The sequence below is a fragment of the Grampus griseus genome, assembly GCF_964374135.1.
Source record: "Grampus griseus genome assembly, chromosome: 2".
Taxonomy (NCBI): Eukaryota; Metazoa; Chordata; class Mammalia; order Artiodactyla; family Delphinidae; genus Grampus; species Grampus griseus.
Window position 1 is genome coordinate 761,410 of NC_139018.1, and position 25,573 is coordinate 786,982.

At 69.3% G+C, this 25,573-nt stretch overlaps 1 protein-coding gene across 1 annotated transcript; it reads left to right on the plus strand.

Annotated features, from left to right (window-relative positions):
- Nucleotides 1–1,779: 1,779 nt before the first annotated feature.
- Nucleotides 1,780–25,303, plus strand: JAG2 (jagged canonical Notch ligand 2; the record flags this gene model as incomplete). The annotated part of the gene is made up of 27 exons (XM_082648252.1): nt 1,780–1,886; nt 2,002–2,317; nt 2,490–2,840; nt 10,096–10,153; nt 11,971–12,222; nt 12,379–12,439; nt 15,802–15,932; nt 16,040–16,159; nt 16,309–16,422; nt 16,599–16,712; nt 16,829–16,942; nt 17,022–17,068; nt 17,167–17,337; nt 18,128–18,278; nt 18,381–18,533; nt 18,617–18,730; nt 19,006–19,119; nt 19,212–19,325; nt 19,460–19,576; nt 19,995–20,022; nt 20,104–20,189; nt 20,534–20,647; nt 20,740–20,855; nt 21,246–21,494; nt 22,072–22,203; nt 23,585–23,744; nt 24,016–25,303. The coding sequence occupies 27 exons, from the start codon at nt 1,780–1,782 to the stop codon at nt 24,471–24,473; spliced, it is 4,062 nt and encodes a 1,353-aa protein (XP_082504378.1). The 3' UTR covers nt 24,474–25,303.
- Between the last annotated feature and the right edge of the window lie 270 nt (nt 25,304–25,573).

The window sequence follows — 25,573 nt, forward strand, 5'->3', positions numbered from 1 at the left end:
CCTGGCCTGCCCTCTGGGTCTTAGCAGGCTTCTTCCCCATGTGCTGCTGCATGCCTCACCCTTACAGTTTGCTGTTCTGCATTGTTTGTCTATGTTCTCTGCCCACCCCACCCCCCAGCCCCCACTGGCTGTGTCAGCCTTGCTCACTGCTCGATGAGTGCAGGAGAGCGGTGGGTGTAGGACAGCGGGCATGGGCAGGGTTGGAGCCCTGGACCCCTGGGACAGAGCCTCCAGTACTCAGTACTGTCTCTGGGCCAGAGCAGAGGAGGAAGCCTCTCCCCGGGGAACCCCCTGTCCCCACAGCAGTAACCGCTGCCCACCCTCAGGAAGACAGCAACTGGAAGGCTCTGAACACAGCTCACATTCCCTTATTTGGTGGGGGTCACTGTGCATGGCGGTGCCTGGCTTGTGTCCTGCCCCCTCCCAGCCTACAGAGGGGCTCAGGTAGGGATGGGCGCTTGGAGTGAGCAAAGCCAGGCCCATTCCTTTAGGCCCCTGAGGCCTGGACCCGCAGGCTGGGCGGTGAAACCAGGGCATTAGGCCCCTTAGGCTGCTGCTGCGCCTACATATCCTAGTGTGAGAGGGGGCAGTGTCTGTGCTCCTGAGTTCCTTCTGCCATTGCCCTTGCCCCTGAACCTGGCCTCCTTCAAAGCTCTCTTCCTCCAGGAAGGCTTCCAGCCCCACGCCACCCCCCAAATTGTAGCAGTGACTAGCTCCAGGCAGGGGTTGCACCCCCAGCATCCAGCCCAGGGCCGGAGGAGCCAGGGGAATGAAGAAAGCCCAGTCACTACGGAGGTTGAGCGGGAAGACCCCTTTGGACCGAAGCGGTATCCCTAACGGCAAAGGCGAGCTCCAGCCCTGAAAGGGACTGGCTGACTGGCGGAGAGGCTGGGATGTTTGGAGACAAGGAGCCTCGGCGGGGGCGAGGCGAGGCGAGGTTACTCCAGTAGAGGGCAACAAGGTGATGACAGAGGGTGGGATATGGGGGCCTGGCGACCGGGACAGCAGCCGGAGCCTCTTTGGGCGGCCCTCACCTTGTCCATTTGGGGGTGCACTACCGTCCTTTATTCGCCCCGCCCCGCCCAAGCCCCGACACCCATCCTGGGCGTTCCTCGAAAGTATGGCCTGGCGAGCCCCGCACCAGCACCGAACTGGGCACACAGTCTGCGCGGAGGAACATTCGTTCCCTGGCTTCCTGACCCCCCCCTCCACCGGCAGTGAGGCGGGGAGGGCCGGGGCGTGGGAGGGGAGCAGCGCCCCCTGCGGCCGGAGTGGAGGTGGTTGGAGTGGAGGCGGTAGGAGCGGCACGGATGGGGGCACTCACAGGGGAAGGGAGTCGCGCAGTAGGGCCGGGCAGGCTCGGGTCCCAGGCCGCGCCTGCCCCGCGTGGGGCCGAGCCCTGATTTGTGCAGGAGGCAGCATCTCCTTTGGGACCGCGAGCAGCGCGGCGGCGGCGCACCGATAGGAGAGGACCACGGCGGTGACCTCAGGGGGCGCCCCACCCCCTGGCTCCTGACACCCGGCGGGGCTCGGGCGAGGGGAAGCCGCTTTGCGGCGCCCAGCACCACTCTCCCGGCTCGGCGGAGGCTTTAGTGGATCCGCCGCCGCCGCCGCCGCCCCGCCGCCCGAGGGCGACGGGAAGCGTGCGCCGGGTCCAGGTGCTGGCAGGAGGAGTCCTCCGCCGCCTTTAAATCCTGGGCGCCCCCGGCACCCCCCCCGCAGCCCCACCCCGCGGCGCGGCCCCGCCCCCTCATGCATATGCAGGTACGCGGGTGACGAATGGGCGAGCGAGCTGTCAGTCTTGTCCCGAACTTGTTGGCTGCGGGCGCCGGGAGCGCGGGCGCGCAGAGCCGAGACAGGGACCCACCGCCACCGCCGCCGCCGCCGCCGCCCGCCGCCGCCGCCGCCGCCCGCCGCCGCCGCCGCCGCCCGCCGCCACCGCCGCCGCCGCCCGCCGCCGCCGCCGCCGCCCGCCGCCACCGCCGCCGCCGCCGCCGCGAGGGAGCTGGGTCGGCGCGGCACCCTGCGAGCCCGAGCGCCGCCGCCCCCGCGCGCCCGCAGCCCCAGCGCGCCCGCCGCCCGGGCCCGCGCGGCGCCGCCTCGACCCCGCCCGCCGCTGCCTCATCTGCCGCTGCCGCTGCCGCTGCTGCCGGCGCTCGGAGGGCGGGCGGGCGGGCGGGCACTGGGAGGCCGGGGCCGGGCGCGCAGGGGCGGCGGCGGCGGCGGGCCGGCGGGCGGGGTCGAGGAGGCGATGCGGGCGCGGGGCCGGGGGCGCCTGCCCCGGCAGCTGCTGCTGCTGTTGGCGCTCTGCGTGCAGGTGAGCGGGGGCGCGGACGGGGCGCACCGGGCCGTCCCTCGGGGTCGGCGGCACCGCTTGCGGGCGCCGCGGTTCGGAAGCCCTCGAGGCTGCGCGGCGGGTGGGGGCGGGGCGCCCCGGCTCGCGACCCCGGCCCGCGCTTCCCTGCGCTCTCTCTCTGCCTTATTTTTAGGCGGCGCGGCCCATGGGCTATTTCGAGCTGCAGCTGAGCGCGCTGCGGAACGTGAACGGGGAGCTGCTGAGCGGCGCCTGCTGTGACGGCGACGGCCGGACGACGCGCTCGGGGGGCTGCGGCCACGACGAGTGCGACACGTACGTGCGCGTGTGCCTCAAGGAGTACCAGGCCAAGGTGACGCCCACGGGGCCCTGCAGCTACGGCCACGGCGCCACGCCCGTTCTGGGCGGCAACTCCTTCTACCTGCCGCCGGTGGGCGCAGCGGGGGACCGGGCGCGGGCCCGGGCCCGGGCCGGAGGCGACCAGGACCCGGGTCTCGTCGTCATCCCCTTCCAGTTCGCCTGGCCGGTACGTGCGCCCCCACCCCCCCTCCCCCAGCCCTCCCCTCCCTCGGCGCCCGGCTCCCGGCCCCGCCCTGCCCGCAGCCCCTCGGCCCCTCGGCCTCCCCGCACCTGCGGCCCCGGCCGTAAGTGCGAGCCTCGCGCGCCCGGACCCTGCGGGTGGGGCCGGCAGGGGGCGCCGCGCGGCGTGCGGACCCCGGGCGCCTGCTCCGTGGGGCCGGGTCCGCGCCCGGCCACGTGGGCGCGCGGGGGTCGCGGCCGGGCGGGGTGGCCTCGGCCCGCGTGCACGGCCGCCCGCGGCGTGTGCCTGCGTCGCCCTGCGCGTGTCTGTCTGGGTGGGGAGGCGCGGCCAGGCGCCTCGGGCCTGGGCAGGCCGGGGAGGCATGTGCGCCGCGCGTGCTGGGGCTGGTCTGGGGCAGGCCCCGGCGGAGCCGCCTGGGCCCTTGGCCAGCCTGCGCCCGCCCTGCAGTTTCCTGGATGCCCGGGGGCGGGGGTGGGGGGTGGCAGCTCCGGCGGGCACTAGGGGACCTGGGCCCGGGCAGACCTAGGGCACGTGTGCTGGTGGCAGCCTTTGCTCCTGGCGCAGATCCGGGGGGAAGGTTCAGTGGGCCCTGGTGCGGTGATTCTTTGTCAGGTTTCTCACACCTTGCAGTCTTGGGTTTTAGGTTTAATTCTTTTGTGGGAGCGGGCTTGGGGCTGGCCTGGCAGGCAGGAGCCTTGGGCCTGAGAATGCTGGTAGGGATGTGGTTCATCACCGTGGGCTGCAGGGAGCTGTGGTCGCGCAGGTGGAGGCTTCCTGCTGCCTGATGTGGCCCTCCCAGGTCTTTGTGCTGCTTGCGTGGAACTGGATGGGGGCAGGGATGAGAGAGGACCCTGTAAAGCGGGGCCTCGGTGTGCAGGAGCAGGTACCCGCAGCTGGGGTGGGTCTGGCTGTAGCAGGATGCCAGGCTCCGACTGAGAGGCTGTCCTTCTGACTAAGGACCTTTGGCTGGACCAGCCAGCGGGAGCCAACAGGAGTATGTCCGCCTGATGTCTTGGTCCTGGAAGAGACGGGGGGTTGAGGCCGGGCTGGTTGAAGTTGGGCCCGACGCCCTCCTCCCCCACCCGGCTCTGAGCGCTGTGCTGGCACCTTCTCCTCTGCCTGGGCCGGGGGCCTCCCCTGTCCTATTTACCCCCTTCCTGACCCCTGGCTACACGCTCCTGGGGCCACAGCCCTACCCCCACATACCTGGCTGGCCTCTGGGGTCTCCCTTGACCCTGGGGCCTCAGGCGGGGAATGTGTCCCTGGGGTGGAAACGGCAGGGGCGGCCTGGGAGGCCCCGGGCGCCGGGATGAGCCCAGCCCCCTCGCCCCCGCAGCGGCGCGGCAGGCAGGTCTGAGCAGGGCCCGCAGCCTGTCATCTGCGCTTGGGCCGGAGCCAGCACGGTTCGAAATCGCTACCTGAGGATGTGTTTTCGGCTCGAGTTGGCAGCAGTGGCCGTGGGGGCAGGGAGGCCTGGAGGAATGTGGCGGGCCAACGCGTGTCCCTCAGGCGCTTGGCCCCGCTGGCCGGCCAGGGGTGGAACGGGACGGGGCAGGCCCTGGTCTCCCCAGGCAGGAGCCTGCAGACTGGGCACCGGGTCCTGGGCCAGCTCCCCTCCCTTCCTCCTGCCCCCAGCTGGGTCCTCTCGGAATGAGCAGGTGGCCCACCCTCCGGTCGGGGGTGAGGCTGGGGGGCAGCCGTGTGCTTGGGGGCTGCACTTGTCCTCTTCTCCCTGCCAGTGGTGTGGTCTGGCTGCCAGGCCTGCAGCCGGCGCGGCAATGCCAGCTCCCTGGTATTTCCGCTCGGCCGGCAGCAGCCCTGGGGCCACACTGCCTCTGCTGCTGCAAGCCCAGCTCCGTCCCGTGAGCTGGGGTGAGTTGAGCTGGCGCGAGTTTGGAACCCAGTGTGCCCACTAGGGCCCTTGACCCTGGCCGGAGAAAGTGAGGACTGTGTTTGGTGCCCTGGGGACCGAGGAGGGGGCCGGGCCTTGCCTCGGGGCTTCAGGTTGGAGGGCGCCCGTTCAGGACCCTGGAGTAGGGGTGTGAGCGGGGCCTTGAAGGCGGCTGCAGGTGCACGGGTGTGGGGAACCGCCCTCCTGCACCCGACCCAGGCCCCTGGAGGGGGAGCGCCCCCGTGCGCCGCTGCCCCAGGCCTGGCTGGGGCGCCCTGACCTGGCCGCGTGGGCCCGGGTCCTGCGCCGTCCACCACCTGTGGTTTCAGGTTGGTGTCGGGCTTAGCTTTCTGGAGAGGGGCGTGTCCAGGGTCTTGGGGGTGAGGGAGGTGGGGTCAGCCTGGGTGTGAGGCCTGCCTCTTCTCTCCTCATCCGGCCCCATGGATGTCTGTATGTGTCCCGCTGGTCCCCGCAGGAGGTGGGTGATGCCGTGTCGGCCCCAGCGCCTGGCCTGTAGCTAGTAGGGCGGAGGCCACTTTTGGTCACGTGTGTGTGCACGTGCGCACGCGTGAGTTCTCTGGGTGTGGTAGGTGGCCACTGGGGGTGTTGGAGGGGCCGGGTGGGGCTGGCCGATGGAGGTGCAGTGTGGCATCGGGGGTCCTGAGTGAGGGGGCCTGCTGCCTAGCTAGAGGCCGCACCTGCCTACTTGTTTGCGCTCTGGTAGCGGGGACCCCCGGAGCTGGCCCGCAGGTCGAGGGCCCCTCTCCTGGAGCGCACCCTGTGGGTTCGAGGGGGTGGCACAGATGGCTGCTCGTGAAGGCCAAGCTGGAGTCGTGAGGAGAACCGAGGTGGACCTGGGCCTGGGCCTGATCCCGTTGCTGACGGTGTAGCCAACCTGAGATCGTGGGCCAGAGCAGGTCCTGGGACCTGGCCGCGTGGTGCAGCTGTGTGGGCGTGTGGGCGGGGGACAGGGCTGCAGGGCTCAGTGCCCAGCCTGGCCTTCCAGCTGGCCTAGTCTCCCCGCTTCCTCGCCGGCTGCCCATCAGAAGGCCAGAGTCCCTTGCGGGGTCTGTGATGTGCTCAGGGGTGGGCAAGGGACTTGGGCCAGTCGGGGGCATGCACACCCAAGGGGGAGGTCTGCCCAGCCCCCCCACGTCCGACTGCCAATGGGGCTTGTCAGCGGCGCGAGCCCCCATCCCAAGGTGGGCCAGGCCAAGGTCTGCGCCTGGGAGGGCCTAAGCTGCCCTGGGTGGTGTCTGACACCGCCCTCCGTGTGCTCCCGACCCCCAAGGAGCTGGGGACTGGGGTGGGGGCTAACGTGGACCCTGGCCCCTTCCCCACACTGCTCCCGGGGCCTCCTCTGCTCCCTTCCTCTCCATACCTTCCCACTGGGGCCTTGGGGTCCTGCCCAGGTGACCTGCTCCGTGCCGTCACCTGCCCTGTACTTCAGGGGTCTTGGTCGAGGCTTTGATACTGCGGCAGCAGGGCGGGGCTCTCGGGCAAAGTGGGGACACCGGGAGGGCTGCACCGGCCAGTGGAGCGCTTGGATACGGGCGGGGGTTTTGTCCCTGGGCCTGAGAGGTGGGTTGGGGAGCGAGGCTGCGGCGTGGCAACGAGGAGCTTGCTGGAGGGTGTGGGCAGCGGCTCCTTGGAGGGCTGGTGGCTTTCAGGGAGCCTCTCAGGGGTAGTGTCTAGCTGAGGGCAGGCTGGGCCAGTGAGGGGTTTCCTGGTGGAGACAGGCATCTCTAATCCTCAGGCCTGAGCCAGGGTCCACGTCCCCCCAGACCCCAGGTACACTGGGGTCCTCATCCCCCGGCTACCGTGAGCCTGGTGTGACCAGGGTCGACCTGACTGTGGGCTTTGCAGCCCCGCGACGTGCGTGTGATGAGGTGTCGTGAGACCGTGGGCTGCCGGCCCGCAGTGGGGTGGGAGGGGCACGCCCAGGCAAGGCCCTGTCTGGTCCCTGGTGCGGAGTGTGGGTGTCTGGCTTCCCTTTGGGGAGGCCTGCGGTCCGCTCCTCCTGCGGGGGTGCCGGGGCCCAGCACCTTGAGGGGAGGCGGCCCCCTCCCCTCCCTGTCGGGTGACAATGGAGGCAGAGGCTTGGGCCTTTCTGAAGCTCGGGTTTCAGGAAACGTATCTGTGCTTAGAGCTCCTGGCGCCGGCGTGAAGCTCTGCTCCGTGGGGGGCCGGGCGCTGATGCAGGGTGCTGTGGGAGAGGAGCCAGGGCAGCAGGTCCAGGGTCTGTGCTAGGCCTTCTTGGCCTGGGGTGTCCTGGGCCGTGGGGTGTGGCACATCCGGCCCCACGTCTGCCCTGTGCCATTTCCATGTCTGAGGGCGGCTGCCCCATCATCCTTTCTGGGGGGTCAGACAAAGGGTTTGGACCTGGCCTTGGGGGTGGGCCAGGAAGAAGGCCGTGGTCGGGCTGGGATTCTGGTGTGGGTAGGTCAGGTCGGGCTTCCTGGAAGAGGTGTGGCTGGGTCTTCAGGGACTAATGCCAGCCGGCTGGGTGGGCCTCTCGAGGTTGGGCAGGCTGGTGGCCCAACTGTGCCTGGCCAGGGGTGTTCCCCTGCCTGCTTCCTAAGGAACCCGCCCCCGGCCCCTAGCTGTCATCAACCCTGCCCAGGCACCCACCCCCCCAGCCCGGTCCCTGGGATGACAGTGTGCCCTCCGAGGCCTCCCGTCCAGGCCTGTTGCCTTTTTCCTGTTCTGTAGAGACCTGGGGTTGACAAAGCCCTGCCGGGCCCATGGCCCACAAGGCAGCAGCAGTGGAATGAAAGGTTGCCATTTGCAGGAGGGAAACTGAGTCCTAGAGGCCAGTCGGGAGGAGGAGAGGAGGTGCCGCCCCACCCAGTGGCTCAGGTTCTCTCTGGATGACTTCCTGCCGTCCAGGTGTAGGGAACCCAGCTGGCGGGCGGTGGGGCCCTTGCGGGTGGGCGGGCAGCACATGTCCCCGCGGGAGCAGGTAACCGGAGCCCTGGGCTCTGGCGAAGGTGGCGGTAATCCTACCTGAGTGGCTGGCGTGGGGTTTCCTGGGAGCCAGGAGGCGCTCCCTACTCCCCGAAGCCCAGGTGTGGGGAGGTGGACTCCGGCTGCCCCAAGGGGTGAGCGCCCTGTGGGATGGGCAGCCCGGCCTGGGGCGTTCCTCCACCTGCCCTACTGGGGGCCTTGACCGCCATGGTCCCGCCCTCTTGGGCGCAGCCCGTGTCAGCTCCTTGCTTCCTCCTGTGTCCTTTATAGCCCGTTCTGTCAGGTGGCCAGCACGACTGCTGAAGCCCCGTTGGTCTCTGGCCTCATTCAGACCCACCTGGCAGCCACCCACTTTGCTCCAAAGCGTTAGCACCAAGACTGGCACAGGGGCTGGCAGCCCCGCCGTCTGACTCTGGGACCCTTGTTCCCACATCCCTGCTCTTCCAGCCCGAGGCCATGCCACACGGCTCTTTCCCGTACTCTGCAGCCTCAAGCCCAGAGGCACCCTCTCCGCGGCCTGCCCTGACCCCCTTTTAGAACAGCAGCTCCGTGCCCCGCTGACTCACCCGTCTGCCAGGAGCATTCCAGGCAGGGGGATGGAGCCGTGTGTGCAAAGGCCCAGGGGCAGGGTGGGCGTGCTGGGTACCTGTGAGGAGGGCGCACGCCACGGGGAGCCCCAAGAGGGCTGAGCAGTGGGGGACATGTGGACAGAGCCCTGGGGATCACTGGGGCTCCTGTGAACGGGGGTGTGGAGGCCCCAGTGTCTGCCGGGAGCCCTTCTGGTGGAGATGGGCAGCCTGGGCACGGATCCTGATGGCCTGGCAGAGGGCGGTGGCAGGAGTGAGGGAATGGGTTTCAGGGAGACTCAAGAGGTGGGATTGAGAGCCTGGGGACAGCTCCATGGGGGTGAGGGGCGGGCTTCTAGGAGGATGGAGGGTGGTTCCCCGCTTCCCGCTCATGCTTCTTGGGTGGGTGTGGGTCCTAGGGTGGCGGCTGTGAGCATGAACTCCTGCGGGTCGTCCAGGGGTGTCTGGGAGACAGCTGCTGGGGGGCTGGGCTCAGGGCAGGGGCAGCGGCGTAGGTGAGCTGAGCGAAGTTGAGGGAGGGCACGTGTGCCCTGGGCCCTGAGGCCGTGTCGTGGGAGGGGCGGGAGGAAGGGCAGCTGGAGGCACGGGGTAGGGGACAAGAGGGGGGTGTCCGAGGGAGGACCACGCTTGGGTGTCCAGGGGCTGTGGGTGTGATTGGATGTGGCAGGCAGCCCACGGGGAGCTGCCTGGGGCCGGGATGGGGGGACGGCAGAGCCAGGGCTGAGTGGGGTGGGGTGCCAGCAGGCAGCTGCAGAGGCGAAGAAACCAGCCTGCAGGGGCTGGGAGATGGGGGTGCCGAGGGTGGGGAGGCGTCTGGTCTCCCCAGGGCAGTAGCCCTCGGGCAGGAAGCCGGCCAGCCCGTGTCCCAGACGTGGCCCCGTCCTGTGAGCCCCCAGCCCAGGTGGGGCGAGGGCGGGGGGGTGGTAGTCGGCGCCTTTGTGGCTGGCCCGAGAGGGGGCCGAGCAGCGTGGAGTGGGGAGCCACGGAGGGTCCCGGCCGGGGAAGAGCTGGGCAGGGAGGGGTCAGGCGAGGCGCGAGTTTGTGCCGGGAGCGACTGGCTGTCTTCACGGCCGGTGGGGCGGTGGTGTCCTGGGGCTGCTTAGTGACGTCAGCCCATCATTTGCCTGGTGCCCGAGGGCTGGATGGTCTTGGGGGCCGGGAGGGGGAGAGAGCATAGGCTGAGGCTGCCTTGGGCAGTCCCTGGGCCTCAGTTTCCCTATCTGTGCAGCAGGGGCTGCTTTCCGGGTCTTGGGTGAAGCAGGCTAGTGGGGCAGACGTTTACTATGTCCCGGGGCGGGGGGGCGGGTGGCACCAGCGCTTGGGCCTGCCCCTGCCGTCCCGTGGCCTGGTGACGGGGCATCGTCCCTCCCGGGCAGGCTGGGGGTGGGACCTCCTGTTCCCCACGGTGGGTTGGGCCCCTGTGAGCTGCCGAGGGGCCTCCCGCTCGACCCCCTCTGGTCCCCGGCCACCTGGCCCCCCTGTCTGCAGCTGCTCCAGCTGTGCCCACCTTCTGCCCGCTGCTCTGTCTGGGTCACTCTCCCTTCTCTCCGTCCTGACCCAAGCCGGTCAGGCTCGCCGGTGGGCCACGAAGCTGCGGGAGCCACGAGCTCACACCCCCTGAGCCTTCGTGACTCGGAGGGGCAGTCCTCCTCCAGGGGGTCATCTCGGGGTCTGCTGAGGAGACCCCTCCTCAGAGCTGAGGGATAAAGTGGGGGTGTGGCCGAGGCGTGGTGGTGGGAGGGTTGGGCTGGGGCAGGGCCTCGGGTACCTGACGGGCCCCTCCTTGTGTCTGCAGCGCTCCTTCACCCTCATCGTGGAGGCCTGGGACTGGGACAACGACACCACCCCGGATGGTGAGTTAGCCCCGGCTGGGTGGACTGCTGCCTGCAGGGCCTCCCTCAGGGCACTGGGAGGCTGATCCCCTCGTTCACGGAGATGCACGTAGCCAGGTTCCTGGTCCTTTGCCTGCTGGGGACAAAGGCCCATGTGGCAGGAAAGCTGCCTCTACCCTGAGGATCTTTGTGCTGTTTCCCTTTTTGCTCTGGCTGCCAGGAAGCTCTGCCACACTTGTGATTTGCTGAGCTGCGCGTGCACTGCCCTCCTCCCCAGTCTCAGCTTCCTCTGTGTTGTTCTGATGGGCGTGTGTCCTCACTGAGGGCCGAGGGCCGCACCTGGGCCTCCCCAGCACTCCCGTAGCCTGCTGATGCCCAGACCCAAGCCTGTTCTTTTGAGGCCGGGTCAGTGGCACAGCGGAGTGGTTCGCTGCTGAGAGCTCTCTTTGGCTTTCTGAGCCCCTCTCTGCCCATCTGCCCTGGAACTTGGGGCTTGGTGGCCCTCCCCCGCAGGCTCACCTGGTGGCTGGCCGACCTTGCATGGCGTCTGCGGGGCCCTGTGGTGGTGGGGCAGAGAGGTTTTCCGTGGACAAACGGGGAAGAGCACTTGCGTGTGCGGCAGGAGCAGTAAATGCCAAGGCCCTGAGGCAGGAGTGAGCCCGGTGCATCTGGAGAAGAGCATGGGGCCCTCACGGCAGGGGTGGAGGCAGCGATTAGGTCAGCAAGGCCGGGGTCAGGTCGCGGAGGCTTCGTGGGCTGGCTTTCTCCTGGAGCGGGGTCGCTCAGGCTGCTGCTGGAGGGCGGGTTGCAGGGCCGGCGTGGAGATGGGTGAGGAGGCGGTTGTGTGAACGCAGGTGGCGGTTGGGGGTGCTGGGACCAGGAGCAGCCTGCGGGGTGAGAGGGGCTCCGGTCGCTCTGAAGGCCAAGGCACGGGGCTTGCTGGTGGGTTGGACGTGGTGAGAGCGGGCAGGGGTGGCCTGAGCAGCCGCAGGGCCGAGAAGCTGTCGTGCGGACGGGCCGGAGCCCAGTTTGGACATGCCGCGTTTGGGGGCAGTGTCACGCGGGCAGTTGGCTGCCGAGGCAGACCGAGCCCCTGGGTCCCACGGGTGACGACGCTGTGGGGACGCAGAGGAGCCGCTGGAAGCGGCGGTCAGCGGGGCTGGGCGGGCGTGGGGACAGGCTGCCCAGGGCAGGAGTGTTCCCCGGAGGAGGGCGGGGATGGGTCGGCCCAGGGAGAGACGCTTCAGGGAGGGGCCTGGCCTTTCCTATAGCTCGGGGGTGGGGGGGTGCACGGGATCCTTAGCCTCTTACTGCAGACTTCCCCAAACTGGTACGAGCATGTAGGGAGACGTACCACGAGCCCTGTGCCTGTTGCCAGCTCAGGGCGTTTGCGCCCACGCGGCAGCTTGGTTTGAAGGGAGGCCCAGCCATCGGGTCGCTGGATCCATGCGTGCTCAGGGCCGAGGGAGGCTTGTTCTCAGATGGGCAGTAGTGAGTGGTGCGGCTGCTGCCGGGAAGGCCCTTAGAGAGAAGGGGTCCCGGCAGGGGCGGGAGGGTGGCCAGAGACGTCCACTGGCGAGAGGTGGGCGTGGTGCCCGGTGGCGGTGCCGGTGGGAGCAGGCCGCGGGCTGCGGGGCACAGGCGGGGTCACCCACACCCAGCCCTGCCGGCCCCGCCTGCGTTAGCGGGGCAGGAGGCCCCTCTAGCCCCGCGCTTCCTGCGGTGGCCCTGCTGTCCCGGCTCTGTGGCCTGGGCCGCTGGCCGCGTGGTTTGGCGGGCTGTGCGCCTCCGAGGGGGATGTGGCGGCTGAGCCGGCTCACTCTGCCGCCCCCCCCAAGAGGAACTGCTGATCGAGCGGGTGTCGCACGCGGGCATGATCAACCCGGAGGACCGCTGGAAGAGCCTGCATTTCAGCGGCCACGTGGCACACCTGGAGCTGAAGATCCGTGTGCGCTGCGACGAGAACTACTACAGCGCCACCTGCAACAAGTTCTGCCGGCCCCGCAACGACTTCTTCGGCCACTACACCTGCGACCAGTACGGCAACAAGGCCTGCATGGACGGCTGGATGGGCAAGGAGTGCAAGGAGGGTGAGCGGGCTGTGCAGGGCCACGCGGAGGGGCCACGCGGAGGGCTGTGCGGGGTGCCACCTGGAGGCCCCCCACCCCCACCCCGTGCCTGCCTCAGGGCTGTGGGGGCCCGTGCATGGCTGGCAGCAGCGGCGCCTCTCTGATCTCTCTCTGCAGCCGTGTGTAAGCAAGGATGTAACCTGCTCCACGGGGGATGCTCCGTGCCTGGGGAGTGCAGGTGAGTGAGTGCCGGGCGCCTGCCCCGTCTCTGCTCTCCAGGCACACCTGCTCCCTCAGTGGGGTTTGTCTGAGCGCCTGCCGTGGACACGGTGCTGGGGAGCTGGGTGTTGGGGCCGCATGAGTGGGGACACGGGCCCTGCTCCCACGCAGCTTGTAATCGGCACAGGGACGCCCGTGGCCTCAGAGCCTGGGCGTGCCCGACAGTGATAGCCCCACGAGGACGGGGGCGGGGGCCTGGGGAGGGGGCGGCCAGGGCCATTTCACGTAACTGGGTTGGGATGGTCTTACACAAGGGGCAGAGGCCGGGAGGCAGAGAGCCGCCCGAGGGCAGGTGTCTGCAGCACAGGAGGTGCGGAGGGCACAGCGGCTTGTGCTTGTGGGTGGAGGACAGGGAGGGTGGTGAGTGTGGGGGGGACCTAGAAAAGAAGGGGGTGCTGCTGCAGGGCTTGGAGCTGAGCGAGGTGGGATGGAAGGACCAGAGCAGCTGCTGTGTGGGTGGGGCCAGGCTGGGGAGGGGGTGTGTGATGGTGACAGTCCAGTGGGAGGTGGAAGGGTGGGCAGGTCCTGCAGACGTCCTGGAGTGGAAGCGGGGGGGATCGGGGAGGACCCCAAGCCTTCTATACCCTGTGCCACTGGACACGGGGATGGGCTCAGGCGCCGCAGGCAGGGGTGAGAGCAGCAGGTGCCCCGCCCCGCCCTGGGTTTGTGGGGAGAGGCCTGGCCCGAGACACGGATGGGCCCCTGAGGCACACGGCCGGTGCTGACAGCCGCCGGGGGCAGCTGGAGAGGAGAAGAGGTCCAGGAGCCGGTCCCAGCCTCCTGCTGCTGACAGTGTACGATGAGCTGGCAGAGGCCACCGGGCAGTGACCCAGGGTTGGCCGGGGTCAGAGGGAACCAGAGAGCGAAGGATCCCCGCAGCCTCATGCAGACAGTGGAGGCCGTCGGAGACCTCGACTGGGGGAAGGTAGAGTTGCCGGCTTGGGCAGGGTCTGGTGGCTGTGGGAAGGGAGGAGTAGTCCTGCCAGGTAGTGAGCAGAGAAGCGGGGGTTGGGACAGCCGGAGGGGCGGGGCCAGGCTTCGGGGCCAGGACGGCTTAGAGCGGGGCTCTCTAGGGTGTGTGAGCAAGGGCGGGCGCCGGGGGTGCGTGAGGATGGCCCGGGAGCTGGGCCTGGGGGACCAGGTGCGTGCTCAGGGGCGAGCCCCTGGGAGGGGCCCGCACGTTGGCAGAGAGATGAGCAGGTGCAGTGAGTGAGGCCTGTGCCCCAGCCTTGGGTCTCACTCATCCCAGGACCCCTTCTGGAGGGCGGTTTGCTCCCAGGTGTGTTTTTCAGATAAGGGCGCTAAGCAGAGAAATTTAGTAACTCCCCCGTTGAGTTTGGACAGGGAGGGCAGTGTTTGGGATCCGGGGCCGGGACGGGAGGGTGACCCTCTGCTCGTCCTGTGGTGGCTTTGGCCTGGGAAGTGGCATGTGGAGCAGACCCGCCAGTCCCAGGGCAGGGAGGCGGGCAGGCTGCCCAGGGATAGGCAGGGGGCTAGGGCTGCACCCACCCGGCCACTCACTCTGCCAGGTTTCAGACAAGCTGAGTGGATCTCCAAGTGGCGTGGGGAGCACAGTGCCGGTGAGAGGGCACCTGGGGGCCTGGCCCACGTGGGCTCATGTCTTGAGGGACAGGTACCTCCAGGAACCAGATCCTGGGTGGGGGACTGAATGCAGCACTGCTCTCTGCCCTGGGCAGGGCCCTCCCCTGAAGCCCTGCCCTGTGACCCGTGTGGTGGGCATGAGCCCTGGGACTCGGGGCAGACGGGTCCCCACCTGGGTCGTGAGCACAAGGGACAGGGCCGTGCTAGCGGCTCTGGGTGGCTGGTGACGGAGCAGCCGGGTGGGAGGAGGGTGGGAGAGGCCCGCCCTCCACTGCAGTGTGGGCTGTGCAGGAAGGCGCGGAGGGGGCGGGGGGGGGGGTGCGGCGCGGGACGCTTGGGACAGAGGCTTTAGGTGAGCCCTAGCCGCCTCTCTCCCTGGCCTGTGGGTGAGGCCCAGCTGCCGCCCGTGGCTCAGGGCTCAGGTTTCAGCGCAGGACAAACCCCCACCGGATGCTGCGGAGATGGCCGTGCCTTCCTGCCGTCTCCTCCCTGGGCTTCTGGGGCCAGGAAAGCTGGGGTAGGGGGGGCGTGGAGAGGGCTGCCCCACCCAGGGCCGAGAGCACGCCCGAGGGACCCTCGTGCTCCCTGGCAGGGGTCCCCCGGAGGGAGGGTGGTGGGTGGGGGCGTGTGGCCCAGGCGGGCACACACACCGCGCGCCCCGCCCCCGGGTACGGGGGGGCTGGAGGAGCCCCTTCTCACCGGCCTTGGTTTCCCTGTCCTGCACTGGCTGAGCTGGCCAGCGTCCCTGCTGGGTGCCGTGGGCCACGGGGGCGGCCCGGGAAGGGCCGTGGCTCTTTCCTTTTCCAAAAATAAATCCACGTGGTGGGTGATGGCACGGACGTCACTCCATCCTGCAGGACGAAGTTCTAGGGAGGGTCCCCTGGGGGTCACGTCCAGGGCCTGAAGGGCAGCCCGCCGGGCCCTGGGGCGTCCAGCACAGGGTGCTGGTCTCTCTCCCCCGAGAGCAGTGCCCCCGGCTGGCTGAGCTCCGGGCCCTCGCTGACGGCCTGGGCGTCTTTCTGCCCCTCCTCCTGAAGGACTTCCCACAGAGGACGTTGGCCCACAGCTCAGGCAGGGCCCGGCCTCGGGGTCGTGGCCTTGGAGCCAGGAGGCCTTTCGAGGCCATTTGCCGGGAGCGGGTGACTCTAGCCCAGGAGCTGCCCTGAACCTGGCTTCTCTCAGGGCTGGACTGGGGCGGCCTGTGGGCCTCAGTGTCCCCATCTGTGAGATGCGCCCGTGGTTGGGCCTTGTGGAGAGAGAAGTTACTGCCCTTGAGTCCCAGGTGAGGTCACGTGCTGCGCCCAAGGTTACCGGCTGGGGCCAGGCCAGGAGTCCTTTCCTGATGCCCCGCTGGCCTGCCCAGGCCTGGCAGCACCTGGCCCTCTCATTCCTGGGGTCCCAGCAGCGCCTTCCTTTCCTGGCGCTTGCTCTCGGGGCCCTGCTTGGGGTGAGTCCCAAAATAGCTCCGGGAGGAGTGACTGGACAGCTGCGGCCAACCGTGCGAGGCCAGCGGCCGGGAGTGCCGTGACGGTGCGGGCTGGCCGGCGGGACCGTAACCCCCGCCTGGCCCGGGGCCCGTTCCAGTTCAAAGACTGAGGCTGCCGGCCCTGGGCGGCCCATGTGACTCTGCGCCCGTGTCCCCAGGCCACCCTGGGAGCGGCCAGAGCTCGCGGGGTCCGCTGTTACACACGTGGCCTCGCGGCCCTCGGCTTTCCCCAGGTGCAGCTATGGCTGGCAGGGGAGATTCTGCGACGAGTGCGTCCCGTACCCGGGCTGCGTGCACGGCAGCTGTGTGGAGCCCTGGCAGTGCAGCTGCGAGACCAACTGGGGCGGCCTGCTCTGCAACAAAGGTGCGCCTGGTGGGCGAGGGGCGGGTGGCGAGGCCCCAGGTAGGCGCCTCGGGGAGGGAGGGAGCGAGGGGCTCGGTCTGCTCCCTGAGCGCGCACCCCGCCCCCAGACCTGAACTACTGCGGCAGCCACCACCCCTGTACCAACGGGGGCACATGCATCAACGCGGAGCCTGACCAGTACCGCTGTGCCTGCCCCGACGGCTACTCGGGCAAGAACTGCGAGCGGGGTACGTCGGGGCCGGGAGCCGGCCGGGCCCACCTCTCTGGCCTGTTGTGCGGCAGGCACCCCCCCGCTCCCACCTCGGGGCCTTGGGGGCTTGGGGAGGAAGGAGGGGGCCTGGGCCGCCACACCCACTTCCCGTGGTTCTCAACACAGCCGAGCACGCCTGCGCCTCGAACCCGTGTGCCAACGGGGGCTCTTGCCACGAGGTGTCCTCAGGCTTCGAGTGCCACTGCCCCTCCGGCTGGAGCGGGCCCACCTGTGCGCTTGGTGAGTGCCCACTCCAGTGCCTCTGGGGCACTCAGCCTGGCGTCTGAGGGGTCTGGAGGGTAGGGGTGGAGTGGCCGCGTCCACGTGGGTGGCAGTGGTCAGGGGAGGGGTGACAGGAAGAGCCAGGCCCGTGTCCCTCCTTCCCACCCCACACCTCTCTCTCTGATCCTCTGCAGACATCGATGAGTGCACCTCCAACCCGTGTGCGGCAGGGGGCACCTGCGTAGACCAGGTGGACGGCTTCGAGTGCATCTGTCCCGAGCAGTGGGGGGGAGCCACCTGCCAGCTGGGTAAGGGGCCCACGGGGCGCGTGTGTGCATGGGCTGTGCGCTGGGCATGCGCTGCTGCTGCGGGTGCCGGGGCAGGTGCGGCCTGGGCCCCATCGCTGCCCTTGTCTCGTTCACAGACGCCAATGAGTGTGAAGGGAAGCCGTGCCTTAATGCTTTTTCTTGCAAAAACCTGATTGGTGGCTATTACTGTGATTGCATCCCGGGCTGGAAGGGCACCAACTGTCACATCAGTCAGTACGGGTGGGCGGGCGCAGGTGGGCGGGGCTGGGGGAGAGGGAGTCCCAGCCGTAACCGTGCCTCTGCCCGCAGACGTCAACGACTGTGGGGGCCAGTGTCAGCACGGCGGCACCTGCAAGGTGAGGGCCGGTCCGTGCCGTGCGCGCACGTGGGGGGAGTGTCGGGGGAGCCGCCCGCGGGGGTGGCTGCGGGAGGTTCACCCCCCCACTCCCCCCAGGACCTGGTGAACGGCTACCAGTGCGTGTGCCCACGGGGCTTCGGGGGCCGGCACTGTGAGCGCCAGCTGGACGAATGTGCCAGCAGCCCCTGCCACGTCGGCCTCTGCGAGGACCTGGTCGACGGTTTCCGCTGCCACTGCCCCCAGGGCTTCTCGGGGCCGCTCTGCGAGGTGAGGCCTGCGTGTGCTGCCTGCCTCCCCCCTCCTCCAGCCGCTGCCCGGGTGGCCCGTCCGAGTGGCCAAGACGGGCCACAGTGGTCGTCGGCCCTGCAGAGGGTCCGGGCTGCCTTTCTGGGCAGGGGCAGAGCAGGGTCGCAGGGTCACTGCCTGTCATGATGAGCCCCTCCTGGTGGGGTGGGCCGGGAGCCCTGGCAGGTCAGCCGGCTGCCCCAAGCCCTGTCTGTCTGATTCCCACAGTGGCTGGAGCACCTGGGCCCCTGAAAGAGGGGCCCTAGGGTGGGGTGGGGGTGCCGCACGCGGGTCTGAGGAGAGGCTCGCGCACCCACCGCCCTCTGACCTGCCCTGGCCGTTGCAGGGGAGACTAGTGGGGCTGCAGGGGTGCAAGGGGCGGGTCTCCTGGCCAGCAGGCTTCCTGGGGCCCAGGATAGAGGTCCTGTCCAGCGCCGTGGAGCCTGGCGGTGACGCTTCTGGGAAGGACCCACGGACGGGGCTCAGGGTGGCCCTGGTGGCTGGGGAGGGGGGCCGATAGCTGGCCTTCCTGCCAGTAGGAGGGGCGAAGGCCGGATGCAGCGGAAGAGGGCTGCCCTGGAGGCGAGGGTGGTGGGAGGGGCCTGGCCAGGCTGGGTTGGGCGGCCCTCCAGGCTGTGGCTGCAGAGGCCTGGCTGTCTAGTCCAGGTGGGGCCTGGACCTTGGGGTTCCTTGTACGGACGCCAGCGAGGCCTGGCTCATTGTCCAGCGCCAACAGTAGGGCCTGGGCTCTCGTGGGTGCCCCGCCCCCCAGGTGGACGTTGACTTCTGCCAGCCGAGCCCCTGCCAGAACGGGGCCCGCTGCTATAACCTGGAGGGCGACTACTACTGTGCGTGCCCCGAAGATGTGGGCGGCAAGAACTGCTCCGAGCCCCGGGAGCCGTGCCCTGGGGGGGCCTGCAGAGGTGGGTGCAGTGTGGGCGGGGCCTGAGGGGGTGGAGTGGGGTGAGGTGAGAGGTAGGTGGGGTCTGCGGAGGTGGGGCTGACCCCTCCCATCTCTGTGGCAGTGGTCGATGGCTGCGGGTTCGAGGTGGGGACCAGGGTGGCCCGCGTGGCCCCCACCGGCGTGTGTGGCCCCCATGGACACTGCATCAGCCAGCCTGGGGGCAACTTCTCCTGTGTCTGTGACAGCGGCTTCACAGGCACCTACTGCCACGAGAGTGAGTGGCTGTGGACCGGGGGCTGGGAGGGGCCCGGAGGGGCCGGGAGGCCTGGGGACCTGGCTTACGCCCGCCTCCTGCAGACATCGACGACTGCCTCGGCCAGCCGTGCCGCAACGGGGGCACCTGCATCGACGAGGTGGACACCTTCCGCTGCTTCTGCCCCAGCGGCTGGGAGGGCGAGCTCTGCGACACCAGTGAGTGGGCCGTGCTGCCCCTCCCTCGGGCCCCACGTGGCCTGTCACCGGGCACCTCAGCGGCCCCAGGTGGTCACCGGCTCCACGTGGCGAGTTGGTGACCGGAGCGTGTGTGTGTGTGTGTGTGTGTGTGTGTGTGTGTGTGTGGCGGAGGGGCACACGCTTGCCCTCCCCACGCCCTCTGTCTCTCCCTGGCCCAGCTCCGGCGCCTCCTCCCCCGGGCAGCCCTCCCTGAGCGCCGGTGACCCCCCGCTGACCGGCGTCCTCACCCCCAGATCCCAACGACTGCCTTCCCGATCCCTGCCACAGCCGCGGCCGTTGTTACGACCTGGTCAACGACTTCTACTGCGTGTGTGACGATGGTTGGAAGGGCAAGACCTGCCACTCACGTGAGTGCCCGCGAGCCCCTGCTGCGCTGGGGCTGCCTACCGGGATGCCGCCCGCTGCTCCGGGCGCCCCCTGAGCAGCCGTGTGCCCGCAGGTGAGTTCCAGTGTGACGCCTACACCTGCAGCAACGGTGGCACGTGCTACGACAGCGGCGATACCTTCCGCTGCGCCTGCCCCCCGGGCTGGAAGGGCAGCACCTGCACGGTCGGTGAGGCGCCCCGAGGGCACGCTGGCCCTGCCTGCCCCTCGCTGTCTGGGGTGGAGGCGTGGGGTGGAGCCCCCGGTCTGCCCAGCCCGGGTGAAAGCCCCCCGTCTCCTTCCTCTCCTCCTCCGCCCTTGCAGCTAAGAGCAGCAGCTGCCTGCCCAACCCCTGCGGGAACGGGGGCACCTGTGTGGGCAGCGGGGACTCCTTCTCCTGCATCTGCCGGGACGGCTGGGAGGGCCGCACCTGCACACACAGTGAGCCCGTGGGCGTGGGCGGGACCCACTTCTCTCTCCCACAGCTTCCGGGTCCTGTTCCCTCTCGAGCCTGCCTCACAGACCTGCCCCTTGCACTTGGCCACCAAAGTCCAGTTGAACCCCAAGATCTGCCGTGCCACCTCCAGCCCCGCAGCCCAGCCCCCTCACCTGTGTTCTGCCCTCTGTCCGTCTCCCGCCAGCCACTCGCCCTGTGGCCTGGGCGTCCTGCTCGCGCACCCCACCCTCCTAGGCCAGTCCCCTCCAGGACGGGCTCTCCTCCCAGAGCGGCCCTGGCCCCCAGCCTCCAGCCTGGTCACGGTGGGCTGGCTGGGGAGCTCGGTATCCTCCCGCCCTGCATGCCTGGGGTGCCAGGCGGGTGGATGCCGTGCCTACTGTCCTCTTTTTTCCGCAAACACAGATACCAACGACTGCAATCCCCTGCCTTGGTGAGTGGCAGCCCCTGAGGCGGGCTGGCCGGGGAGCTCGGCCTGTCCCGGGCCCCCTGACACCCGCCCTCTCCCCTGCAGCTACAACGGCGGTGTCTGCGTGGACGGCGTCAACTGGTTCCGCTGCGAGTGTGCGCCGGGCTTCGCGGGCCCTGACTGCCGCATCAGTGAGGGGCCGGGGGGCACCGGGCGGGCAGTGCTGTGGGACCCCAGCCTTCGGAGCTGCTCCCACCTCACCCTGAGCCGCAGTTTCCTTTGTCTGTCCCCCGCCACCCGGCAAGGGGCAGACCCTAGTTTGGGTTGAGGTCTTAGTACCCAGAGGCCGCCCCCCTCCACCCGTCCCAGAGGCAGATGGGGGTGGTGCTTAAGCCTCAGGCTGGTGACAGTGACAGCGCCAGGCCCAGCCCAGAGGGCCCCCGAGGGCAGCCCGAGGCCCCAGCTGGCCGGGGGCTGCTCCTCCCACTTGCCAGGGCCTCCCGTGCTGCCCGACGAGCCGCCGCTTTCCCCGCAGACATTGACGAGTGCCAGTCCTCACCCTGCGCCTACGGGGCCACGTGTGTGGACGAGATCAACGGCTACCGCTGCAGCTGCCCTCCTGGCCGGGCCGGCCCGCGGTGCCAGGAGGGTAGGTGGGGGGACGTCGTGGGCGAGGGCCGTGCCTGGGGGGGCAGGGTGAGACCCGGCCGTCACGGCTGCCCCCACCTCTCCTCCCCGCAGTGACTGTGTTCGGGAGGTCCTGCTGGTCCCAGGGAGTGCCCTTCCCTCATGGGGGCTCCTGGGTGGAGGACTGTAACAGCTGCCGCTGCCTGGACGGCCGCCGGGCTTGCAGCAAGGTACAGGGGACTCCTGCCCCAGAGCCTCTCCGGCCGGCCCTGCCTTGCCTCCTCGCACTGCCCTGCTGGGTGTCCAGTGCCCGGGGGTCCCCGTCATTCATCCGTGACCCTGTTGCTCACCCTGTGAGGGTGCTGGGGGAGGGGGACGGGTGAGCCGGGCTCCAGAGGACCTGGGCCTGCACTGTCCTGCCCTGCCCTGCTCTGGTGGGGTCCTTCTGGTGCCACGTTCAACCTGGGAGCGCTGGGGGTCCCCCGGGTGGGCCCTCGCCGCCCCCCCCGCCCACTGCCCCCCCCCCCCGCCCTGCCCTGGGACTCACTGACCAGACCGTGTCTTTCCCCCTCCCCCGCGTGGTGCTGGTGTGTTTGCGGGTCCCATCTGCGTGTGCCCAGGTGTGGTGCGGCCGGAAGCCCTGCCTGCTGGCTGGCCGGCCTGACGCCCTGAGCACCCAGTGCCCACCTGGGCAGCGGTGCCAGGAGAAGGCCCCGGGCCAGTGCCTGCAGCCGCCCTGCATGGCCTGGGGGGAGTGTGGCGCGGAGGAGCCCTTGCTGCCCAGCACCCCTTGCCGGCCGCGCTCCGGCCACCTGGACAACAACTGCGCCCGCCTCACCCTGCACTTCAACCGCGACCAGGTGCCCCAGGTGAGTGGCGCCGTCCACCGCGCACCGCGAAGGTCTGCAGAGCCCCGGCGCCGCATCCTTCCTCCAGTGGCCACCGAGATGGCCCGAGACCCCTGCTGGCGGCCTGGCGCCTGTGGGGTCAGGGAGGCTGCGGAGCCTGGCCGAGCGCGCTCGGATGAGGGGAAGTGTTGGTCCCAGGGGAGTGGCCAGGAGTGGCCAGCCTGGGCCGAGGTGCCTGTTCCTCCAGTTGTCCCAGGGACCTGGGCTGAAGGTGGCCTTCCAGGGAGGCTGGGGCAGCCCACAGCTCCACGGGCACTTCTCACTCAGGCCGCATTCCCGTCCTTACGTCTCTGTGGCCTGAGCACTGGGTGAGACCCCACCCAGCCCTGACCGTGGTGGTGGTCTGTGTCGTGGGTGAGGGGGCACAGGACCGCTGTGGGAGCCAGTGCCCCCCCCACTCCCCCCCGCATCCCTGCTCTGCTACCTCAGACAGCGTGTAAGGCGTGTCCCACCACCTGCCCAAGGTGCCAGCCGGGGGTGAACACCCTCAGATTCTCGGTCCCTGGGCCGTGCTCACGTGCAGCCCGTCTTTGCTCAGGGTACCACCGTGGGCGCCGTCTGCTCAGGGATCCGCGCTCTACCAGCCACGCGGGCGGTGGCCCGGGACCGCCTGCTCGTGCTGCTCTGTGACCGGCCGTCCTCAGAGGCCAGCGCGGTGGAGGTGGCTATGGTGGGTACTGGCAGGCGGGGTGGGCACCCTTGTTCAGCGCTCCCCTCTCCAGGGCCCTTCTCTGCACGTGTGCCTGGCGGGGACTGGGGCAGAGGGCCCAGGCCAGGCTGGCTCCCAGGTACTTGGGGACACGGGGTGACCACAGACCCGGGAGTCCGCTCCGGCACAGTTGCGCGGCGAAGGGCTGTGGCCACTCCCCGTGCCCTTGCTGGAGGCCGGCGGAGCCGGGGCGGGCCTGCAGGAGAGGCACCGTCAGCCCGGTGAGGGGAGGAGGAGGGGCCAGGCAGGGCGCGTGTGCAGCTCCGTGGGGCCCGCGCGTACAGCTGGGACTCTGGGCAGGGGTCCCCAGAACTGTGGGAGGCACCGGGTGACAGCAGGAGGCGGGGTACAGAGGCAGCGCCCAGAGAGGGAAGGAGAGTGGCCGGGGGCCAGGGTGGACAGCGACGGGGTGTAGCTGGAGGATCCCCTGAGAGCAGGGCAGGGAGCGTGAGGAAGCTCCTAGGCCCGGGGCCTCCGGACGGGGAGCCCTCAGGTGGGACCCTGACTCGAGACCGTGGGGGTCGGTTGTGGCCTGGGTGCGGCGCTGAGGCCAGGGCCTGCCCGACCGGACGGGGTGGGCGGGACTGTGGGTGGAGCCTCCTTTTTCTGTTGCCCCGGCTGCCCCCGGCTCGCTGCTTCCCCTGTGCTGTGTCCTCTGGTGTCTGTGGCAGCAGGGGTGCCCGTGGTGTCAGGCCGCCTTGGGGTGTGTGGTCAGGGCCTGGCCACCTGCCCAGGCCCTCGGCTCAGTGGGTGTCCTTGGGGCCCTGCTCGGGGGCCCAATGTAAACGGGCACCGCAGGGTCTGGGGAGGCTGTGGTTGGGGGCGTGCGGGGAGAGACAAGGGGGTAGGGGCAGGGCAGCTTCTCGGGGTGCTGGCTGGGTGCCGGTGTTGGGGCAGCAGGGCCGCACGGTGCCGGCAGGGCTCGGGGGAGTGCTGGGTTTGTGGCACCCTCTGGACTCTAGGCATGGCTGCCTGGGGCTGGGAGCCTACCCGCAGGGACAGCCGTCCCAGCCCCAGGTGCAGGAGATCCAGACCAGGCCTCACCCGCCTCCCCGTGAACTGCCCGGCGTGGGGCGACCCCCCGCCCTTCGATGAGCCTCCCTCCAGGAAGCCTTGGGGCCGCAGGTTCCCAAGCCCTGCGCTCTGCTCCAGGACGGCCCTGCTCGTGGGACCACAGCCACCCGCATCCCTCCTTGCCGCTGATCGAGAGCCGTGGCCTGGACGGGAACCTCAGTGTGCCCTGGGGCTGCACACGGGGCCAGGCACGCTGTCCCACTGGGGGTGGGGGTCCCAGGCCTCCGGACGCGGGCGCGCTGCCCCTCAGCTCTGTCCTCTGCCTCAGTCCTTCAGCCCGGCACGCCGCGACCTGCCGGACAGCAGTCTGATCCAGAGTGCAGCTCGAGCCATCGTGGCGGCCATCACCCGACAGGGGAACAGCTCGCTGCTGCTGGCTGTCACCGAGGTCAAGGTGGAGACGGTCGTCGTGGGCAGCTCCTCCACGGGTGAGAAGCAGGAGGGGGGCCGCCTCTCGGCCCCGGGCCTTGGGGATCTTTCAGGCACGTGGGGCTTGGAGGGGAGGGGCTGCGAATCGTCTGGCCCTGCCGGGGGGCCGTGCATTCCGATCCACAAAACGCTGCAACTGCTTTGCACCTGCCAGCGAAGGGCCCCCAGCCCCCCACGCACCCCTCCCCAGCCCCGATCCTGGGACCCTCCCCACCACCGGGAGCCGGAGGACCCTCGCCCGACGGTCCCCTCGCGGCGTCCCCGCCCCAGGTCTGCTGGTGTCGGTGCTGTGCGGCGTGTTTAGCATGCTGTGTCTGGTGTGCGTGGCTGTCTGCGTGTGGTGGACCCGCAAGCGCAGGAAAGAGCGAGAGAGGAGCCGGCTGCCGCGGGAGGAGGGCGCCAACAACCAGTGGGCCCCGCTCAACCCCATCCGCAACCCCATCGAGCGGCCGGGTGGCCCCAAGGACGTGCTGTTCCCCTGCAAGAACTTCACACCAGCCCCGCGCAGGGTGGGTGAGGCGCTGCCCGGGCCGGCAGGCAGCAGGGAGGACGAGGAGCCCGGCCGCGGCGAGGACGACGCTCCGGAGGCCGAGAAGTTCCTCTCGCGCAAGTTCACCAAAGACCCCGGCTGCTCGCCTGGGAGGCCGGCCCTCTGGGCCTCAGGCCCTAAGGTGGACAACCGCGCCGTTGGGAGCCTCGGCGCCACGTGCCGTGCCGTCCGGGAGTAGGGCTGCGGCCGCCAGCTGGGCCGGGACCCAGGGCCCCTCGCCGGGTGCCACGCCACCCGCCGGACCACAGGAGGCCGAGGCCGTGTGCATAGTTCCTTTATTTTGTGTAAAAAAAAAAAACACCAAAAACGAAAAGCAGATGTTTATTTTCTATGTTTCTTTAAGCTTGTATAAATTATTGGGTAACTGTCAGGTGGAAAACAACGCAGTATTCTCGGGTAGTTGCTATTTTTGTAACGTTTCTGTGTGTCGCACTCGCCGTGTGGCAGGAAAAAGCAAGGATGTCTGTGTTCTCACCAAATCGTCGAGCGTTTGTTCCCAGAGGTGGTGCACTGTTTACAGAATCTTCCTTTATTCCTCACTTGGGGTTCTCAGTGGCTCCAGGCCAAAGAGCCAGTGGGACCCATGGCTGTCGGTGGGACCACCCGAGGCTGACAGCGGGACCCGTGGCTCTCAGGGGGACCTGTGATGTTCGGCGTGGCCCATGGCTGTCGGTGGGACCTGCGGTTGCAGTGGGGCTTGAGGTCATTGGTGGGGCCCGTGGCGGTCGGCGTGGCCTGAGGCTCGTGGGCAGACCCTCGCCAGCTCGCCAGTCCATCCGCCCCAGTCTGCCGTCCTCGCTCGCTCCTGCCCAGAGCGCTCGCTCCAGAGATCTCTCAACTGTGCTTTCAGAAGTGCCCTTCCTGACTGCTCTGTTCTCCCCGGGACGGTGGCAGTATCGAAGCTTGTGACAAGTGCCTTCACACAGACTCTCCCCTCGCAACTGTCAACGTCTGCCGTGGGCACCAGGCCGCTGCCCACCTGCTGGCCCCGGCCGCCCCTCCTCGTGAAAGTGCATTTTTGTAAATATGTACATATTAAATGAATCACTGTATATTTGATTTAATAACTTAAATGTTTTGTCCTCCCTTGTTCTTCGGGTGCTGTTCCTTTGTTACTTAGAGTCTGGGCAGGAGGGGGGCGTCCACGGCGCAGAGCCAGGCGCGGGGGCGCGGGTGAGGGCTGTGTGAGCAGTGGGAGTGGCCTGCCGCCCCAGGGCCCCTGTGGGCGGGGAGCACGTTCGCATCCGTGTGGTTGACACATGCTTTCCTGGAAATGAG